The sequence below is a fragment of the Culex pipiens genome, chromosome 2 (assembly GCF_016801865.2).
Source record: "Culex pipiens pallens isolate TS chromosome 2, TS_CPP_V2, whole genome shotgun sequence".
Taxonomy (NCBI): domain Eukaryota; kingdom Metazoa; phylum Arthropoda; class Insecta; order Diptera; family Culicidae; genus Culex; species Culex pipiens.
In genome coordinates this window covers 112598786-112619771 of record NC_068938.1, presented here as the reverse complement: position 1 = coordinate 112619771, position 20986 = coordinate 112598786, and the positions used below count along the sequence as shown (strand labels likewise).

At 40.2% G+C, this 20986-nt stretch overlaps 1 protein-coding gene across 1 annotated transcript; it reads right to left on the bottom strand.

Moving 5' to 3' along the window:
* Nucleotides 1-5731: 5731 nt before the first annotated feature.
* Nucleotides 5732-17913, bottom strand: LOC120426547 (protein cup-like). The gene is made up of 4 exons (XM_039591317.2): nt 17550-17913; nt 17046-17460; nt 7262-7796; nt 5732-7206 (listed from the first exon to the last, which is right to left on the bottom strand). Exons 1-4 carry the CDS (start codon nt 17638-17640, stop codon nt 6343-6345), a joined length of 1905 nt encoding a protein of 634 aa, XP_039447251.1. The 5' UTR covers nt 17641-17913; the 3' UTR covers nt 5732-6342.
* Between the last annotated feature and the right edge of the window lie 3073 nt (nt 17914-20986).

The following is a 20986-nucleotide window of genomic DNA, read 5'->3' as shown; positions in this document are numbered from 1 at the left end:
TGCGCAAAGCGATTCAATTTTCCATACAAATTTGTATGGGAAAAATCATTTTTTTTAATTTTGATACTTAAAAAATCCAAGTTTCACGCTATACTAAAACCGGATTCATATTCGGATGCTCCGGAATGTGCTCTACAACTTTCCCGAAGAGAGTATGGTGCTAACTTGCATTAGCATTAGCATTAGCATTTTAGGACGCCCTATCCTCGGATGGCTCCACAACGCTTATCCCACTGTTTGGTGTGGTTGTGTTAGACCCTCATCCGGAACAATAATCCAACACGGGAGATACCATGTCTTCATCTTTTGATGAGTGTGTAATACAGCCCAGGGCATAAGGGGGTCCTCGCCGGGTCCAAGCTATCCTTTTGGGAGCGGAAGGAATGTTAGTAAACACCTATCTAAAGTGCGCAAGGATCCCTACGTCACCTTAGTGGTATAGATGTTTGTAGGGTGGTTTTGGACTCAATGTTAGTAGGAGAGGTAGAACCCTAGGATATACCTCGAAAGGTATTACGGGCGAATCAAGTAGAGTTAGTTTTTTTTTTTATTATTAAACAGTACAGATTGCACAGTGTAAAAGATGCATGATTTATAAATATTCTATTTAAAGCAACGGCAGACACAACGCGACGAAGCCGTGCATGAATAAATTGACTGTTGTATTACTAAACCAATAATTTTCTCCGGTAAAGGCAATGCTGATTAAACACAGTTTTAACATATCTGCTATTAAACTCAAGCTATCGACTGTAAGAGTAAAGAAAAGTTAAAATTTTCATTTAAATTATTATGTGTTTAAACGAAATTCGAGGATAAACATGATTTAACGCATTATTGGAATCATAATTTTAAACTTTTACAGTGATGCGGAGTGAAAAATTATGATTTATTTTTTGTTTTATTTAAATGTAAGAATTAGAAGGTAATTTAAAACGACCGATTCAAAATACATTCTTAGTTAAACTTTTATCTTTTTAGGGTAATGGGCTTAATCAGCATATTTAACAATTTTTAAATAAATATAATAAAAATCGAGCTTAACCATTCGTGGTAACCGTTTTGCTTACAGACGAAAACGATTGAACGGAAAGAAAAAGAAAAAAAATAATCTGAGCAGGCAACACCGATCTCTTAAAGCTCAATCCCTACTTTCAACGAAACCCACACATTTGCGTCTCTGAGCGTTGGGTATCGGATACCTGTGTGTGCTCAACATGGAGCGAACTCACCGAGAATATTTGCAGCAGACACGCCAACACACCGACTTTCTCGGTCTGCCAGCCACACTCTGCCAAAAAAGATGACGACGACACACACACTAGCAATGCCACTCCACTGAAGCACACAGACTCTCTCTCTTCTGCACACGCTCTCACTCTCATGTAAATGCAGGAACAAACTCACCGGGAGCTCAATTTGCGATCACCCCAACATCACCCCACAAAGCTGCCATCTTCCATTGCTAGAGAACCTTCACTCACGCACTCCACTTGTTGCACCAATACATTAACGGCCATGGAATGAACAAAGCGATTTCTCAGTCACTCAAAAAAACATTCACGTTGAAGTTACGTGAAAAGCTATGTGGTTTTTTTCCACTAGAATTTTCACGTAACTTCATCATTTCACGTTGTTTCTACGTGTTTAACACGTAAAAGCCAAATGTCTTTTTTTATAAATCTTACGTGCTTATTCTAGTGAAAGTTATAGGATGGTTTTAGTTTAGGATGGGTTTTTTAATTAAATTTTTCAAATCAAAATGAAAACAATGATGTTGTTCGAAAATATAACATATTTTATTTGTTCACTTATACTTAAAACATCTTTCACTATTCACTGGTTTTGGGTCGAAGTTAAGTTAAGACAAGTCCCGTTCTTTTTGTTGAATTGCTCCTGGCCCTTCTGGTGATCAATCTGGAACAGCAAGTCTTCGAGGTTGGGCCGAGCATAGCCGGCTCTACTAGTCACTGACCCGGTTCTTGTTGATACTGCTACTGCCGATGCAGAATGGTCAATTTCCCTGATTAACCCTGATCCGTGACCAGTGTACCCAAAAAAGATCGCCGGACGTAATCTTCCCGCCAGGGCACTGCCTCGAAGATAAGCTTGACAGTGGTTTTCTCGTCAGTCCGACGACGGGATGGTTGCAGTGGCATCCGAATTACCCGGTCTCCGGCCGTGGCTAGTTGATTCTTGATATCCATGTCCAGCTTTCAAACTCTGAAACAACAAAATAAATGAATAAATTGAAAACAACTTAAAATAAATTAAACATACCGTTTGATAATCTTTCAACATTACTTTGTTAAAAAGAGTTCCGCAGCAGGTCTTTACAGTTTGCCATCATTTTTCATACTAAAATTATCACGTAGAAACTGGTCAAAAGGGCGCACTCACAGAAAAACAGCTTCGTTAAAGTTATATTTCAAAACACGTAAAAGCTACATGAAAGAACCTAGTGGAAAAATACCATAAGGTTTTTCACGTAACTTCAACGAGAAAACATTTTTTTGCCAGAACACTTTCACATTATTTTTACGTGTGTCACGTAAAAAGGGCCTAGCGAGGGGGAAATCGGGGTTACGTGATTTTTCACATAGCATGAACGTGTGGATTTTTTTGAGTGATTGGAAAAAATGTCGAAATTATTCGTCACAAAATCAACATATTTCAGCCTCCACGTACGGAAATTTCACAAAACCCTTTCACACAACAACTGCCCGGGGGTAGCCGAACAAAATAAACCCGAAAAACAAGCCATATCGCACCAAATACACATTGAAAAGTACAAAATTTGAAGACGCAAAAAGACGCGAACCGGACACGGCAACCCTGTTTTAAAAATTTCGTATGGTGCTAACTTGCTCCTATAAAAAGATATAGCGTGTTCAAAACTCGTCTAAAACGTGTTTTTTGATCGAAAATCACGTTTTAGACGAGTTTTGAGGACGCTGTATCTTTTTATAGGAGCAAGTTAGCACCATACTCTCTTCAGGAAAGTTGTGGAGCACATTCCAGAGCATCCGAATGTGAATCCGGTTTTGATATAGCGTGAAACGTGGATTTTATAAATATCAAAATTCAAAAAAATGATTTTTCCCATACAAATTTGTATGGAAAATTGAATCGCTTTGCGCAAAGTGAAGAATAAACCAATCATTTCATTTCATTTATTTGGTTGCTTTTACAAATACATTGGTGCAGTTGTTATCCTGAGCTGAGATATGGAATACCTTTCAACAGCTGATTTGTTCTTAATGGGGAGAGAGTTTACTTTTACTAAGGAGAACGAATTAGACAGAGAAGGAAAAAAAACATGCAAAAAGGAAAGGAGGCGTTACTTATTCTAATATCACATCTCAAGGGGACAACCGCTGCAGCAGGGGATTGACTGAGGTGGCGCACCCCATCCAGAACTTCGGTAGCACTCGCTGGAGCCAATCGTCGATCAACTCCATCTTAGCCATCCTGTGGACGTCGTCAGTCGGGTGGAAAGGATCCAGGTTTAGCATCATCTTCAACAGCCGGTTCTGCTTGACTTTAAGTTTCTTCCGGTGGGAAGCGGCACAGTCGTACCACGCCGGGTAACCGTACGTCATCGCCGGCTTGAACACCGTCTTGTAGAGCAGCAGCTTAGAGTTGATATCCAGGTGAGACCGCCGGTTGACGAGAGAATAGAACATCTTGGTGATCTTACCGCATTTGATCGTGGCGTTCTGGATGTGCTTGGCGAGAGTCAGCTTCTTGTCCAGGGATACTTGACTTCATCCAACCATGGCACCTCGCTACCCCACACTGACACCTCCCTGCGGGGAGACTAAACCAATCGTTCCCAAACTTTGGGTAGTTGTTAAGGACCCTATAAGGAACCAAAAAGTTGCTGTGCTAGCCAAATTTGGACAACTTTATTTTTTTCCATACAGCCATATTACACCCTAATGGTCCATACTCGACTGACATCTGGATCAACTTGATGACTTAGGGACCTAGGCTCTCTATGATGACTCACATTTAATTCAAATGAGGTCGCAGAACTCGAATCTGATGTCAAAAGTAAGAAAATATAAAAATACAAAAAAAAATGTTCATGATTCGATAAAGTATGTTTTGTACACTCACGTGTTTTATTAGATCCGAATACGTAATTTTGGCGACAAGGATTATCACGGAACCAGAACCATGAAGTGTCAAACCACAGAGTTGTGAATTTGATTTAGAAAACATTTTAAATAAAACATTTCGGAAAAAATAGATTTAGTTTACCCTGTGATCAATACGTCAAAATTCAATAGGGGGATGGCGTCGCTATTTTAGACTACGTATTCCACTTTTTCTCATCGAAACCGACTACTTTATCGACTTCATTTTGCTGGGCGAGATAGAACGCCGTCTATTTTTAGACGATGACTCAGCACTTTTCCACTCTTGCACTTAAAAAAACCAGATGGCAGCACGATGTAACGCCACGTCCCTATGCTGTATCAAGTAGGCGAATACCTGTTTTACCCGAGATTGCCTCAAAAGGCAGAAACTCAAAAGGCAGAATCTCGGAAGGCCGAAATTCAAAAGGCCGAATTTTGTCTTTTGCTCAGAAGGCAGAACGTCTCAAAAGGCCGAATGTCTCGAAAGGCAAAATGATTATGGAAATCAGAATTTTGTTCATATTTTCACGATTTTCATTGATTATGATGTTTAAAGATACAGTAAACTAACGAACTTTGTTCTTTTTGGTAGTTTTAAGGGAAATAAGTACATAATGAGTACATTCTGTTTATCATTACCGATCTTATTGTTACCATACATACAAGTGAGTAGAGTAGAACGAATTAAAGCATTCCAAAACTATTTTAATCTTGATGTTTATTAATTATGTTGACGATAACCGAAATTTGAGCATTCGTCACCAAGTAGGGACAGTGGGGGCAGAATGGGCCACCCTTGGTTTTGGGCTTTAGAATGGATTTAGACCAACTGTAAGGCAAGGGTCTTATAAAGGACGTCAAATAACATCACCATACCGAAACCGACGTTTTCATTCATTGTATTTTTTGAATTATAAGCAAAAATGTAAAATTATTGAAAAATCACGCAAATGTTGTTTATTTCGAGGTTCTTAAATAAGCTTTCTCGAAAGTTAGATTGTTTGAAAAAGTTTGTTCAATGTTTATAATGCTACCAGGAGCTATTACAAAGGTAATCAAACAACAACGGAACCTCCAAATCATGTAGAGGCTTGGTATTGGAAGTGTTAAATTAAAATCCACTTGGTGGCAGAATGGACCACCCTTTTTCCTGCCTTATAAAAACAATCAAAAGTTGCGAAATTTGAGCTAAATGGATTATTTCACTCCTGGTAGCTTCACAAATCAAGTTTAATGCAACATTAGTTGATTTTTTAGTTATTTTGATGCTTATTTGTAAAAATAGTGTCATCATCCAAATCGGAGCACCTCGATACGACCTGTTTCACATAGGTGAAAAACTCGCTCTTAAGATAAAAAGTGTCCGTTTTGTTGAATAACTCTAGCTCATCATAGTTGTGTGACTATCTCGAACAAATGCAACAATTTTCGTAACGAACGTGTTTGTTCGGTACCTTAATATTAATGTCCTTGTTCGGGAAATGTGATTTTCTAAGCTCGTAATTTTACTCTATCTTTCCATTGTTGTTCGATAACTGGGCTGATTGAATCACGACAAAAGACTCTCAACAAAAAAAGAAACAACGTTTAGTTTTACAATTCAATTGCTTTATTATAAAGTTTGAGTTTCAAAATATAAATTCACTATGTATGATGAAGATGTTTCGCAGATGGTTCGAACGCCAATTTCAGTTCAGCATAAAATGGCGATGTCGGTTCGATAAATGGTTACGAGCAGCAAACAGAACAAACTTCAGCAAGCCCGAGCAATGGTGTAATTTGTGAACCGTTTTGTTTCGTTTTGTTCTCTTGCAGATAACAAACAATCGTCTTGGGAGCTAAACTTGTTGCCTCATTTTTTTTCAAATACAGAAATGTTTGTTTTTTTAGAAAATAAATGAGTAATGATGGAAACTTTTAGCCGTAAAAGAAATACTACAATAATAATGAGGGAACGAAACACAGTAAAGAGAAAAATCGATCAAAAAACGCAACACAAATTAATGTTTTTGGGGGGGAAATTGATAATTGAGAACTTTGAATAGTAAAAGAAAAAAAAAACTACTTTCCAGCAGATGAAGCGCCACCGGCGCCAGAACAAAATAGGTTGCGAGAAGTCAATTCTCTCTCTTTTGGGAAAAAAGAAGCAAAAATTTAAAGGAACAAATGCGCAGCACTCCTAGCTAAACAACGCCGGTCAGTTGAGGTTCCAGGTGACGGAACCCTTGCCGAAGCGACCACGGTTGGCGGCGTGACGTCCTTGCTGGGGTTGCGACAGATGCAGCATCTGCTGCAGCGAGTTGGACAGCTCGGCCGCGGTCGATCCGCCGGGGAACATTGAGTTGGCGGACGACGGCTGCGGTGGCGGTGGCGCGGAGAATTGGTTCGCCGTTTGGCTGAGGACCGACAGACTGCGCTGGATGTTGGGGCAGACGGACTGGACAAACTGCTGGACGGCTGGGTTGGCCGGTTCGACGGCCTGCTCGTACAGCATCTTGCGCTGATCTTGGAGCTTTTTGCGCAGCAGCGCGTTCTGCATGATGCTCTGGGTGTGGAACTGCAGCTCTTGCTGGGTCGGAATGCGCGGCTGTTGACTTGCCGGCTGCTGCTGCTGTTGGTTCGTGTCGGCCACGACGTTGTCGACGGCGTTCTTCATGAGCATGCGGCGCAAGATCTCGCTCTGCTGGTTCTTGTTGAGCAGTTGCATCAGGTACTGCTGCTGGGCAAGCAGGTTGTTGCTGGCACGGTTCTGGGCCACCATGTCGACCAGGCGCTTGAACGCCGTGCTGGACTCATCGCCAAAGTGACCCTGCTGCTGCGGATCGTAAGACTCCGACGGGTGGAAGCCACGGTTGCCGTACGCCGCAGATTGCTGTCCGTAGTGACGCTGCTGGTTCTGCTGCTGGGGGAAGCGATTGTTGCCAATGGCGTCGCTGTTCGACAGGAACGCCTGGCGGAAGTTCGCCCCGCTCGATTGGTTGTACCCATTCGCACCACGGCGGAACCACTTGCTGAAGCGCGATCCGGATTGGGCGCCACTGTTGCCGGCACCACTGTCGGTCTGCAAAACAACAAGATCTCATTACAAATTCCCCTCAAACAAACCTCCAACTCACCCCCAAAATCGAGTCAAACTTCATAAACTCCTCAAAATTGTTCACGTTGACCCCGTCCCGCTGTCCCATCCTCTGCTTCTCATCCCCCTCCAAGTTATTGTTGCAATCGCCCACACTTTTAGTCGGCGTGCTTCGTGCCGGCGGCGGCGAGCTCCCATTCGACGTGGCCACACTTTCCACATCCCCCGACGAAGTATTCCCACCGCCGCGATTCTTCGCCCCACCCACAATGTGCTCGTAGTGGTGCAGCTCGTCGTAGAACGAAACGTGTTGCTTCCCACCAACCTTCCGCTCCTCGGAGGAAGCCTTCTCCAGCGAGGCGTTCGGGGAGACGTCCTCGTCAAAGCCGCGCAGCTCGATGGTGTCCAGGCGGGACGTGGGCCCCGCGGCCATCCACTCCGGTTCCTCCTCGATGACCGTGTCCTGGAGGCGGTAGTGGTGGTGGTGATCGTCGCCGTAGCCACCACCGCCGCCGCGGTAGTTCTTCACGATCACGTGGTGGTTGCGATTGTTGAAGTCGTAGTTGCGACGGAATCTGGGAGGGGAGAGAGTGGATGGTTTGGTACTTTACTAATCGACTTTCGATTTGGGTTTTTTATTTTTCGTTTTGACAAAGAAAATTTAAATTGTTGGATGCAATCAGTTATTCTATCTATAGCTGAATAAAATACCATGTCATGATGCTTCCTGGAATACCGTAAACCGGGGTGACTTTGATAGGATTTCAATTTGTTTTTGGAATATTTTCTTTCTGTTAAAGTTTTTCTCAAGATTTTTATTTTTAAAACATGTACTGGGGTAGGCCACACAAAGTCCATGCACTATTTTTGAAAAAAAGTGTTTTCAAAAGTGTTTGGAAAAATAGTTACGTTAAAAATTCTTAGTTCAAATTCCGGGGTGACTTTGATAGTCATAGTTTTTCTTGTTAAAATCAGATTTAAGGTGTTCAAACTTTATTTTTACGTCAAATGTACCATCACTAAGGTTGCTGATAAAGTTTTAAAGAAAGAAAAGCAATGTTTATTTATAAGCTTTTTAACAAAAAACATATAAAAATCAGGTAAAATTGTTAAAATGTTGGAATTTTTCCTTAAATTCGTTATAACTAGTTTTGTTTATAAAATTATCGATTTATATTGCATTTTATACAAAATTCAAAGCAAGAATCACAAGTTTTCACACTTTACATGAAATTTGTTCAACTGAAATCGCCTTTAAATTTAGAAACTTATTTTACCATCTTCTAGTGGAAAATTGTCCAAAGAATCCGAAAATGCATTCCGTTTTCCGATTCAAAATCATGATCATTGAGAAAATCATGACACTTTGGGAAGTTTTAAATAATGCCTTTCTAATCTAATCTAATCTAATCAGACCCTAGCGCAGCCAATCTTTCGAAGGAATCCTGGAGAGTGCCTTAGGTTAGATGACGCCTAGCACTCTTCTTGTCATTTATTAACATTTGTAGTGCGCCATTGCATTAGAATGCATTGGAAACATCACAAGCGTTAAAGCGGCCAGGCCTACTGCGTAAAGCCGTATCGCAGAGATGACTCCTAATTGGGTTGAGTTTGAGCACTGAGTGTTCGAACAACAACACAATTCTGAATCGACAGGGGAGGAAGAAGCGTGGGGACACACCACCATACGCTCCGAGATTTTGGTTGTATTCGTTGGGAGCACCATGCTAAGAAGGTTTGGTACTCCGGGACCCTCTGGGATGGGACATTGTATTTCCACGAATGCCCTGGACACTATTTGCCGTGGTTATAGCGCCACAACTCGCTCTCTGTAACAGTATTCCTAATTCCAGTCCACGCTCACCAAGTCGTCATGGCCTAGTGGTTAGCATTTTTGCTTACCAATCCGAAGGACGGAGGATTGAACCCCGCCTCGAGCGACTTTGATTTTTCGTTCATATTCATCTGGGAGGGAGAAGCGAAGAGTACTTCTTATTCATTTTCTTGTTGTTGTTTTTGTTTTTTTGTGCAAGATAATTTCTCTTCCCATATAATTTTCCAGTCAGTCGTCATCTGCCTTTCTTGCCAATTCAAATTTTCTTGCAGCACATTTCAAAACAGTGCTCAAGATCGTGCATGACTCATGTGATGCAACTTTCTCTGACATTTTTTTTTTTCATTCATAACATATTTTTTTAAGGTCCTCTTCCGTGCTGAGACCAGGTTTGGACCGGGAATCATGAAAGTTACATTAAAAATAATGATAATATTTTTTCAAACAAATGACAGCAACATGAAACCGATCCCTTTTAATTGATCTGAGTGGGTCTTGCTGAGTTTCAACTGGATGCTGAACTCGTTGAAGATCCTCCTCAGCTCAGCCGAACTGTAGAGTACCGCCTTGCCTTGTTCCTTCGTGACTCCACAGGCGTGGGGGGGAGGGTAGTATTTTCTTTGCTGCTTCCTGCTTCTTGAGAGCGATCCTTCTGTTTTTAATCCGGAACCGCGCCCGACAGCGGAGGAACTACGTCGGTGTGAACGCCGGTACTGCCGAACTTTGTTTTCCATCTTTTCCATTCTGGTTGCAATAAAATTCAAAACCCGAGCTGTGGAGGAAGTTAAGTGAATTCGCTGTGACGTGATCATTCTTCCAAGATGCCGGTTTTGCAGAGTGATTTTTTGAAAAAAAACGGTGGCTTACAAAAACGGTTCCGCTTCCTATCTATCCGTGTTAACCTCCAACTCGCCGTTTTCCCATCTTTGTTCTCATTTTCGCCCAGAGAATTTGCGTCACTTCCCTCAAAGCTCGGGTTCTACTGACCGATTTATATATTTTAACACATTGACTACTACTACTACCAACTTAATAAGTCTTGTAGCACATGTATGTATGACATAACATTGTTTGATTTATGGTCATAAGGAAATATATCTCATGAAAACATATTTTAAACTGAATTTTAATAAAAATTAGCAAAAAATAAATAAACGTTTATTACATATTTTTGGCCTCTTTTGCATTTAATGAACGGTCTCAGTCCAAAAATACATTTACAAATTAAAATACTTTATTTTCCTTCAAATACAATACTGCTCCAACCAATTTTTTTTTTTTTTTTTGGGAGGGTGATCCAGCCGCACATCGTTGATGTCGAAACCTCTAAACTGGGCCCTCGTCCTGTCACGTCCGTCAGTAGTCTTGTCGTACATTACAACTAGAATCAGATCTGCCAATGAATTAGTACACTTCGACCAAATAAACACTGACGCTGTATGGACCTGACTCTAGAATAAATGCACAGTTGTGTGTTATTCATAAGTCCAAAATTTTCAATTATTCATATAAGTCCAAATTTTCATTTGCGGATAACTATCTAACTTGAATTGAATACAAGATTTAAAGGAAGCTATCCGAAAGCTACTCTTATCTCAAATCCCCGACATTTTAATTAATAGCCAAAAAAACGTTTCTTGTAAAACCTGTCTGGCTTCTTTTAAAAAACAAAAAAAAAATTAACAGTTCATATTTTACAAGTCGTGAATTGAAATAGAGACGACCATTTGATCGTCAGAATTCCAGTAGATCCTCGATTCGCAACAATGGTCGATACAATCATAATCCGACAACCGTTAGTTCAACAGATCAACGAACTTGGTCCGATATCATTTCACTATTGATTGATCGAGACTCTACGGAAATTTTGACAAATCATAATGGTTTTTATGCTACTTGAATGAAAATCACCGATTCTGATAGAATTACTAAATTCACTGTTACTAATTTTGTCCCTAAATAACTAAAGGCAAAGTATTAAAAGTTGATATTTATAGTTAAAATCCTAAATTCTACGAAAACTAAATTTTTAAAAACCCGCATCCTAACCTGACACCCACATTAAGATAGGGGAAAATCACATATGAAACGGTTCATTGTACAAATGTGATATTTCCACTATCGGAGAACCTTCTTGTCTCGATGACAGCTTACCGGCCATCGATTAATGGCCTATCTACAATCACTTAGCTTAGAAAATTTCACTTAGCTTAGGAATTTGAATCAATGGAAATGAAGCCGAGCTTCTACAATGGAAAAGTAATCAAATTAGAAACTGACGTATGGTTTGAAAAATTTCAAAATCTACGGTAAGTTGAAGTTTCAATATCAAAGGTAAACAAACAACTGCATAACAACGTATATCAGCCCAGCAAAATTTCTAAGTTGATTGTGGATGACGGCCGTAAGTTGCGTACTTTCCTAAGTAACTACTTTACTTAGATGTTCTAAGCTAAGTGATTGTAGATAGCCCATAAGCCCTGAGACTGCGCCAAAGTGGGTTCTCGCAGCATGAAGTGGTGTCCATGTTGAAAAATGGAAGCTTCAGCAATATACTGAACACTTCGATTTTAATTCCACATCGAATCAAATCATACTCTTTGCCAAACAAGCATCAAACCTATGACACTTATTATGACAAAGCCCAGGGACAATACTGCTCCAACCAAATAAGAACAGTAACAAAAAATGAAGGCGGCTCTCACTGACAGTTCGCAAGTGGCTGACACTGACAACTAGGTGTATTCTTCTCCACCCGACTCAGATATTCATCATTTCAAATTTATGTGTTCGTAACTTTCTCGTTGGGAGCAGATGGGAATCGAACCCAAAAACCATTCGCTTACAAAGCGAACACCGTAACCAGTCAGCCACGGCCGCTCCCTGTCATTCCCAGTCATGACATTCTAGCAAGATTCTAGCAGAGTTCTTACAGAGTTGGATATTCTTGCAGAATTCTAGCAGAAATGTTCCACCGTTCTAGCAGGATTCTGGCAGAACCAGCTCTGCTAGAATATTTCGTGACTGAGTTTTGGTCAATCTGATTCTGGTGAAATTGGTTCTTTTCCCAATTATTAGGGGAAATTCTCGTATGTTTGGCAGGTTAAGCACTCGCTCCTAACTCCATCCAATTTGCTCACTCCATTTCAGTTGAAAACGCTTTTAATTAGCTTTAATTGAATGTCAAAGTTCTGACCTGCCAACATTAGAGGCACGCTGGAATTAGATGCTGTTCCCCTAATTCCAAAGCAACCTGTCCTGGAAAATCATCACATATACATGGCGCACCAGTGACAAGGAAAAGCGATTTGGGAGACGGGAAGTGTTGATGCTCCATTTTTTAAGGGGATAAGGGAAAATCACCACGGTATCCCCAAAAAAGTTTCGCTTGCAATTGGACGGTTTTTGGGAAGGCTTAAGGTCTAGGATACGCTCTAAGCAAGCGTTGCGACCATTGGTGGGATATTTTTTAGTGGACACTTTCCGTTTATTTCAAATGGAAGGTTAGTACACTGCCGCTCGAAGCTAGTCCGTCCCATATGTAATTTCGTCAATTTTGAATTAATGATGCAGTTTGGTTCAAAATCACTATCAGAAAACCCAATAAAATGTCGTACTTTGTTCTAGAAAGCCGGAGAAAATCCACTTTTTCGTGAAATTCTAACAGGTATCCTTATGGGCGGGACAACTTTGACACGCGTTTTTCTCGACTTGCTGTTTTTACATATGGGACGGACACGATTAGAGCGGCAGTACAGGTTACACTCAACCCCCAGTGGTTGGTCACTTTTTCGTTTGACACTTTTTTAGTTTGTATCCCGTTGGTTGGTTTTGTACGTTACCCCGTTGGTTTTTACACAGCGCTCACGCACACTATCAAAACAAACGTTTGTAGTATGTATGAACTTCGTGTAGAGTGACCCCGTTCGTTTGACAACAGTTGGTGTCAAACCAACGCTGAGTGTAGTACTTTATAAGAGTGGACATTTTTCTCTCAAGGCAAACAATGAGATGCTGCTGTACAACAAAATTTCCTAAAGATTCTATTTTAGACAGCCAGAATAATGAAAGAGAATAATAACAAATTAAACACAGAACACCTACCGCATTGATTATTCTGAGGTGTTTCTTGATTAAAAACTTAAAATATTTGTCCAACATCAAAGCATCGTAATCTTTCCAGCAGATATAACAACAAAAGGCTTCTTTTTGTTAAGTGTTCAATCAAGCTCGCGGAACGAAACATGCGACGCGACGTGTTTTTACTCCAATTGCATGCAACATAATAACATTACAAATTTTTAAATTCGACCGACTCCCTGTAATATAATTTTGTCTATTTCGAAATTAAATTAACATGTTATTTTGTTAATCAAAACCTTGACAAACTCAACCGGCGGCGTGCCTTCTGATCAACGATGATAAAGGAAAGGCTGATTTCATCGCTACCAGCGAGGAAAAAGAACGCCGAAAAACATGATCAATCCTGCTAAGCAACCCCGTGGCCCCGCTGCCCGCAATCGACTCAAGCATGAAAACAGTTCACACGAAAAAAAAAATTGATCCTTATAAAAACACTTATTGTGAGGATCCGTAATCTCCGGTAAATAATTATGTTGAATTGTCTCCATTCTAGGTTTGCAATCCGAACAAAATACTAGATTTTGAGCCAAACATTTCATTAGGGCACAAAACCAAAAACCGCGATTCGAGAAAATCGCTTGCAAAAAGTGCACAACTTGTTTGAATTCCTATTTAAAAAAGAAGCTTGACTGATGGTATTTTTACTTATGATACGATAAAACACATCATTATCCTCAACTCTGCATGAATGCTTCTTAATTTATGTTGGTTTTCGCAATAAAACTCATAATTTAAACAAATCTCGTTATTGGGCCCTTTTAACTTTCCAACTGTTGTTCATAATGGGCCCTTCCTAAATGCAATTTCGAAGAGAACTGAAAGGGCACTAAAGCGCTATCACCCGATTGTTGTTTTGAATGATATTTATGGGACCTTTTGTTCAGTTAGAAATAATGAGGAATTCAGCGGACATTTTGATAATTGGTGAAGTTTTGTGATCGAATGGTGAGAACAATGTGTGTGAAACATAAAAAATCTTCAAAAGTATACTGAACAGCAGCCGCGGGACCGTATTAAATATTGTATTTCGACGAAGTTTTTTTCTGCAGAAATCCTTGGTGAAGCGCAAGCCAAACTTTGTTTTGAAGTAAATTAGTGTTGGGAATGTATGAAAAGTTCACTTTATAACATATAAAGTTCATCAACTACGAAAAACTAACGAAAAAGAAAAGGGCACAATTGAACTTTTTTCTGGTTTTAAGTAAACATTGTTATGTGCCTTTTTGTGTTTTTAATTTTTTCAATAGGAAATTGTTTGCTATCAATCTGATTCTTGGAGGGCATGTAGGGAGTGTACTAATGAATGGAATAGTGGAATAATCCCGAATGTTTACGTTTTGGTTTTGTGCCCTAATGAAATGTTTGGCTTGATTTGATGTGTCATACGAACTAGGACAAAAATCTAAGTTCATTTTTTAAGATTTTGATGAGTTCTATCAATTTGCTCAAGGAACTCATGGTCGAAAAACGCATCGCGCAAACAAGAAATTTTGATTTGGATCCTGCTGTATTGACAAGGAATACAGAGAAACCTCTTTTTACGCGTTGGCGTTACGCTTTTTATTTCGTCGATTTCTCTAAAACCATACAATATTTTTGCAAGCTTCAAAAAGCGTTTTGTAGATCTGAACAAAACCTACAAATTTCTTTTAAAAGATTGCAAAATGTTGCGTCGTTCCAGAGAAATCAACAAATTAGAAAAACGTAACGCACCGCGTAAAATGAGGTTTCACTGTAGCTAAAAACTACAATAAAATAAAAAATGCAAATTTTTTAGAAAAATACATGGGGAAATTATGCGTTAACGGCATACATTTTGTTCAAATTCGTATGGTTTAAGGCCAACCAACGCACACAATGCTGAATCGAACGAAACCGAGTCAGCACCCAAGCAGCCGCCAGAAACGGAGGAACATGCTAACCTATTTCTCTTCAGATTTTTTGAGTGTCAGACATAGGTAAATATTAATTATTATCTGTGCCAGATTATGACAGCTTTTCATATTTTTGACGAACTTTTTGATTAAAAGAACAATTTTAATCAAATATCTTCTCAAATATCGAAAGTTTGAGTGATGTTTTTTATGAAAAATTTACACTAAATCTACGGAAAATTGAACCGTCTGAAATCTGCAAACTGTTGAATTAAATTCAAATCCTTCCTCTCTTACCAAATTGAGTTAAGAACGCCATTTTGTGCAGTTCACAATGCCTCACCTTTTGACCTTCACAGATCCCCAAAATTCAATTTCAATCCTAAGATATTCAATAAAAACCAAAAAAGCTCCGCGGATTTTTGTCACTTTTCATATGAAATTAGATTCAATCTTGTCGTGCTATTTTGTCACTCCCTGAAAATTGATGTAAGTGCGACAATTGGGATTTCAGGTCAGGATGCGTTTGACGCACGTACAAGTTAGATCACCGTAAACATTTGTAATAATAACTCGGGACTCCAGCAACCAATTTCAACCAAACTTCGGGACAATGCACAGAATGGTCAGTCAAACAAAATGTGTTTGTTATTGTTTACATTGCGTGCTCTAGTTTTCGTTAATTCAAGGTCAAATATTAAAACGCGTTTTTCTCGGAACGTCGAAATGGCGGGTGCGACAAGATAGCACGACGTCGATATGGTAACTGAAAGATTTAGAGGCGGAAAGTGAATAGATCGAAAATGGTAATAATAAGATGAACCGATACGAAAAGCCAAATTTCAGCACCCGATTGTTTTGTGATCGCCTGGCAACATAGGCGGCGATGCATCGCATTTAAGCACGGTTGTCCGAAAGCGGACGATTCGATATTAAAAGGCTTCAATACATCCCAAATATAACTGGACGAAACCTGCCAGAACTTTTATAAGCAAGAGATGGCTTAAAAATTCAGAAATGCAAACAGAGGGTAGCACCGTACCCAACCGTACACGGACCGGATGAAATCAATAATCTAAATTTCATAATTTTTCTTAACGCTCTATAACCCAACCCCGCCTCTAGACGGGCTTCGATTTAAAAAATCGCCAAAAATCCATTTTTCAACCAATTTTTGATCTTCAAAAAGCATTGGAAAGAAGAACTTTTAAAATTTTGGAAAATTTTAGGGTTGGAAGTTTGACTTGTTTTATGTGACTTTGCCAATGTTTTTAAAAATGTCATTTTTTTAGGGGTCAACTTTGGCTGTGTTTTTTACTAACATTTCCTATATTTTAAGTAAAAAGAAGTATGCAGTAATTTTTCTAGTGCCCCAGACTATGCCTCTACGCATTTATTTACAATTTAAATGATAATGGTTCCATTTTATAGCAGAAAATGTGAAAAACATGCAAAAAATTTAAAAAGTTACTGTAAAAACATGAAAAAATTAGATAGGCAAAATGTAATGATAGGAGGTGGTAGAGTAGGCCAAATACTACCAAAAACAAACATAAACTAAACAAGATAAATGCAAATTAAAATACTAAAAATGAAACAAGAAAAACATAAAACAAGAGAAGTAAAGTTTTTCGTAGAACAAAAGTTGCTCAAAATGACCTCCTGAACACGGGAAAAATAAAAATTTTCGAAAAAAAAATTGGGCAGTAGAGGGTTAAGTTGATTTGCTCTCAATAGTTGCAATACTGATTTTATAACCTGTAATATTTGTTAGGAGCAACAAAACCAAAAGAAGTGCACTAACGATAAGCGTAAAGATGAAAAATTGTTTTCATTCGTGGTAGATACTTGAAGTTCACATCTGTGTTTGAGAAGTGCCATTTCAGGAGCATCGTATCGATATGCACACTATCAGTGTTATACTTCTCAGTTCTTTCCACCCTTCCATTCCAATTCTTCCCCCAAAAACTCACCTCGGTCCAACGAACCCATTTTCACGCCCATAGTGGAACTTTTGAAGTCCAATTCCACCACCCGGAGGCTTCTCCTGTGGCTTCCCATCGTTCATGTCATCGCCCCGATCACCCTTCTGTTGTTCCGTGGCCCGGGACGTGTACGGTGGTCCCCGGCCACCTCGCTTCAGCTGGCTCGCGCTCCTCCAGATGGCAAACTGGCCAATGCGGGGATCGTCCGCAACGACCGGTCGGCGAAAGCAGAGGGCCGACTTGCGCATGGCTTGCAGCTGGCCGGGCGTGTAACGGATCTTCGGGGCCCTCAACGAGGCCAGCGCCGGATGTGGCTGGTTCTGCTGCTGCATGTCCGATAGTACGATCGCCGGCAATCCGCAGCTCAGGATGGCCGGGTCCAGCTCTTCCAGCGGAGGATCATCTGGGGATCAAAGATCGTGGATCAGATCAGAACAAAATGGTGGCGACTCCATTTTCGACGCCCAACTCAACCCGACATAAGCCACTTACCTGCTTTCATCAAGAAGCTTGAACAATCGTTGTATTGTTCAGAGTTGAAGAACAGGTTGTTGTTGGAGCTGGTATTTAAAATTTTCACCATACTTTCTATCTTTTTCTCTTAAATTTTCGCACAATTTAAAACCACAGAAATATTCTTTTTTCTTAATCGTTCAATAGGCCAGATAAAGAACAACTTTATTACTATTACGCAAAACACACGCAGTCTTATAAAAAAATAATAGAAAGTCCCTAATCTCAGGTGAAATCACCACACTTGGCTTAGCTCCAATCTATCGTGCCTTCTGGCCGCACTTAATTCTACATTCTAATCCGATCGGACGGACGAAATCAACTTCAAAGCCGCGCGATTGATCTGTTCGTCCTTGAAACAACAATACAGAGGCAACGCGGCGTGTGAGGATACAACATATGCGCGGTGGTGTGCGTGTATTCGTGTTGAAAAGAAACAGTCACGCACAAGCAGGGTTGCCAGATAAATCTTTGAATGCCAGATTTTTCAAGTGTCAGCCAGAATAAAGATTCACCCTTCTCTGTGCCAGATTTTGACAGATTTTGCCAGATTTTTCACTTTATGCCCATTTTGAACAACTTTTTGATTAAAATGAACGAATTTAATTGAAAATCAAAAAAATAAGAACGTGTTTTTCTTAACGAAAATGTAAATTCAACATTTTTGAGGCCATAAAATCAGTTAAACCATCTGAATTCTACAAACATTAGAAATAATTTATATCCTCCTTCCCCTTCACTATTTCGAGTTGTTAGATTTTCATCTGCCAGATTTTTCCAGTCTAAGACTGTCTGCAGCGCGAAGTTTTATAAGTTTGTTTCAAATTGCGAGCAGTTTTAATTTTTTAGAACTGGCGGAAATGAAACTAGAACACGGTGCTCGCAACGCGCTGATCTAAATGTTGTTTCAAAAAAATGCTTTTAATTGTGTGCGTATGATTATCAACACAGCATCATAGTGTGTGTGTAAGAATACGTGGATATCTCCATATATCTGATTTTTTTTGAAACTGAGTTCTATTCCAGTTCCAAATCGTCTCACGTTTGAAACAAACTCGTCGAGCAGTTTTATTCCTGTTTCAAAATACTGCTCGATAAATAAAACTGCAACTCCGCGTTGCGGGTGGTCTGTTTCAGTTCTATTTGAAAAATGAAACAGCTAGAACAAAGTAGAGCCGCGTTGCAACCAGTCTTAATAATAGTTACTTTGCCAGATTTTGCAGATGTTGACCTGGTAACCCTGCGCACAAGTCGATATTTCGCCGCGCGCGCGTTTTTTTTTATGTTCGCAAACGGCGCGACGCTGTCAGTGCAAAACAGCCAGGTACAAAATCTGTAGAGGTGTGTAGAAATGTCTGCAGAAAAGGTTGCCGCCTCAGCACTATGGGCACTATGGGATTTCGGGTGGCCATTAATCGAAAAAGTAACCGATTTTATTGTTTATTGACAAAGAACTTTGTCCTAAGGGCACTGTCTACGGGTGTCGATCCAAAATTTCGCGAAGTGAAAGTGTAACGATTTGTGAATTGTTTAAACTTTAAACGCTTATATCTTCCACCCAATTCAAGCAATCTGCATGCTTTATCCACCAAACGAAAGGGGAAGTCTTAAATTGCAAGTAGACTACCTCACAAAGTTGATAAAACTTTGTTAAAGTATTCAAAAGTTAAGATGAAAATAAAAAATGAATGCAGGAAAAATCCCGGCTGCTGATTGGCTGAGAGCACTTAGCAAATTTTGCCTTGTCTCCTGCTTTCGTGGAACTGTCACGCGAGAATGTTGCACCACTGTTGCCACATTTCATGCGAACTATTTAAGCTAGCACTTAGCCTCAGAAAATTTCAGTGCCTACGGAGGTTTCGTCAAAGACGGATCCACGGTGGTAATTTTATTGCTCACACACACACACACGCACACATTGAAAGACACAGTTTGTGCACCAAATTGGGAGGAATTCTGTTCTAATGAAGATTGTTAGGACGGTCACCGGAAAACCAGAATGATTTGGGGCAATGGGGTTGGGACCACATTTATAGGATATTGGCCACACCCGGAGTGGCCAGTGCCCTGGGGAAGGTTCTACCGGGGGGACATTAATCGAACCATACGACTTGGGGCAATATGGGTATCAAAATTCATGGTTTTTGAAACTGGTAATGAAAATGGCCATTTTGACCGGATTGGCCACATCCCGAGTGGCCAGTGCTCTGGGGAAGGATCTCCCGGGGGACATTTACCGAACTATACGACTTGGGGCAATATGATTATCAAAATTCATGGTTTTTTAAACTGGTAATGAAAATGGCCATTTTGACCGGATTGGCCAAACCCGGATTGGTCAGTGCCCTGGGGAAGGTTCTACCGGGGGGTCATTGATCGAACTATATGACTTGGGGCAATATGGGTATCAAAATTAATGGTTTCAACTGGTTATGAAAATGGCCATTTTGACCGGATTGGCCACACCCGGATTGGTCAGTGCCCTGGGGAAGGTTCTACCGGGGGGTCATTGGTCGAACTATATGACTTGGGGCAATATGGGTATCAAAATTCATGGTTTTTTAAACTGGTAATGAAAATGGCCATTTTGACAGGATTGGCCACACCCGTAGTGGCCATTGCCTTGGAGGAAGGTTCTCCCGGGGGACTTTTACCGAACTATACGACTTGGGGTAATATAGGTATTAAAATTGCCCCATGTCGTATGGTTCGATTAATGTCCCCCCGGTAGAACCTTCCCCAGGGCACTGGCCACTCTAGGCTGTGGCCAATATCCTACCAATTTGGTCCCAACCCCATTGCCCCAAATCATTCTGGTTTTCCGGTGACCGTCCTAACAATCTTCATTAGAACAGAATTCCTCCCAATTTGGTGCACAAACTGTGTCTTTCAATGTGTGCGTGTGTGTGTGTGAGCAATAAAATTACCACCGTGGATCCGTCTTTGACGAAACATCCGTAGGCACTGAAATTTTCTGAGGCTAAGTGCTAGCTTATATAGTTCGCATGAAATGTGGCAACATGGTGCAAATTTTGCCTTGTCTCCTGCTTTCGTGGAACTGTCACGCGAGACAGACAAAGAGAAACTTGTAGGAAATTTGACGGGCTTCCGAAAAAAATACACTGAAAGAAAAAAAAACTCCACTTGTATGAGATTCTTAATTTTTAAGTTTAAAGGTCAAATTTGAAGGTGAGCCCACGATTTTTTCGCGTTCAAAATTTTTGTGAAGATAGCCTAAAATGTTACAAAAAGACTCACGAAAAATGCAGGATGGAGCAACTCACCTAAAAAAAATACAAAAATCATTTACTGAAACTGTTTTTTTTAAAGTGCTCTAAACGTCAAAATTTTCAAATTTTCAAAAACCAAACTCGAGAGTCGATTCTCCAGACAATTTTACATAAAAGGCTCCATCA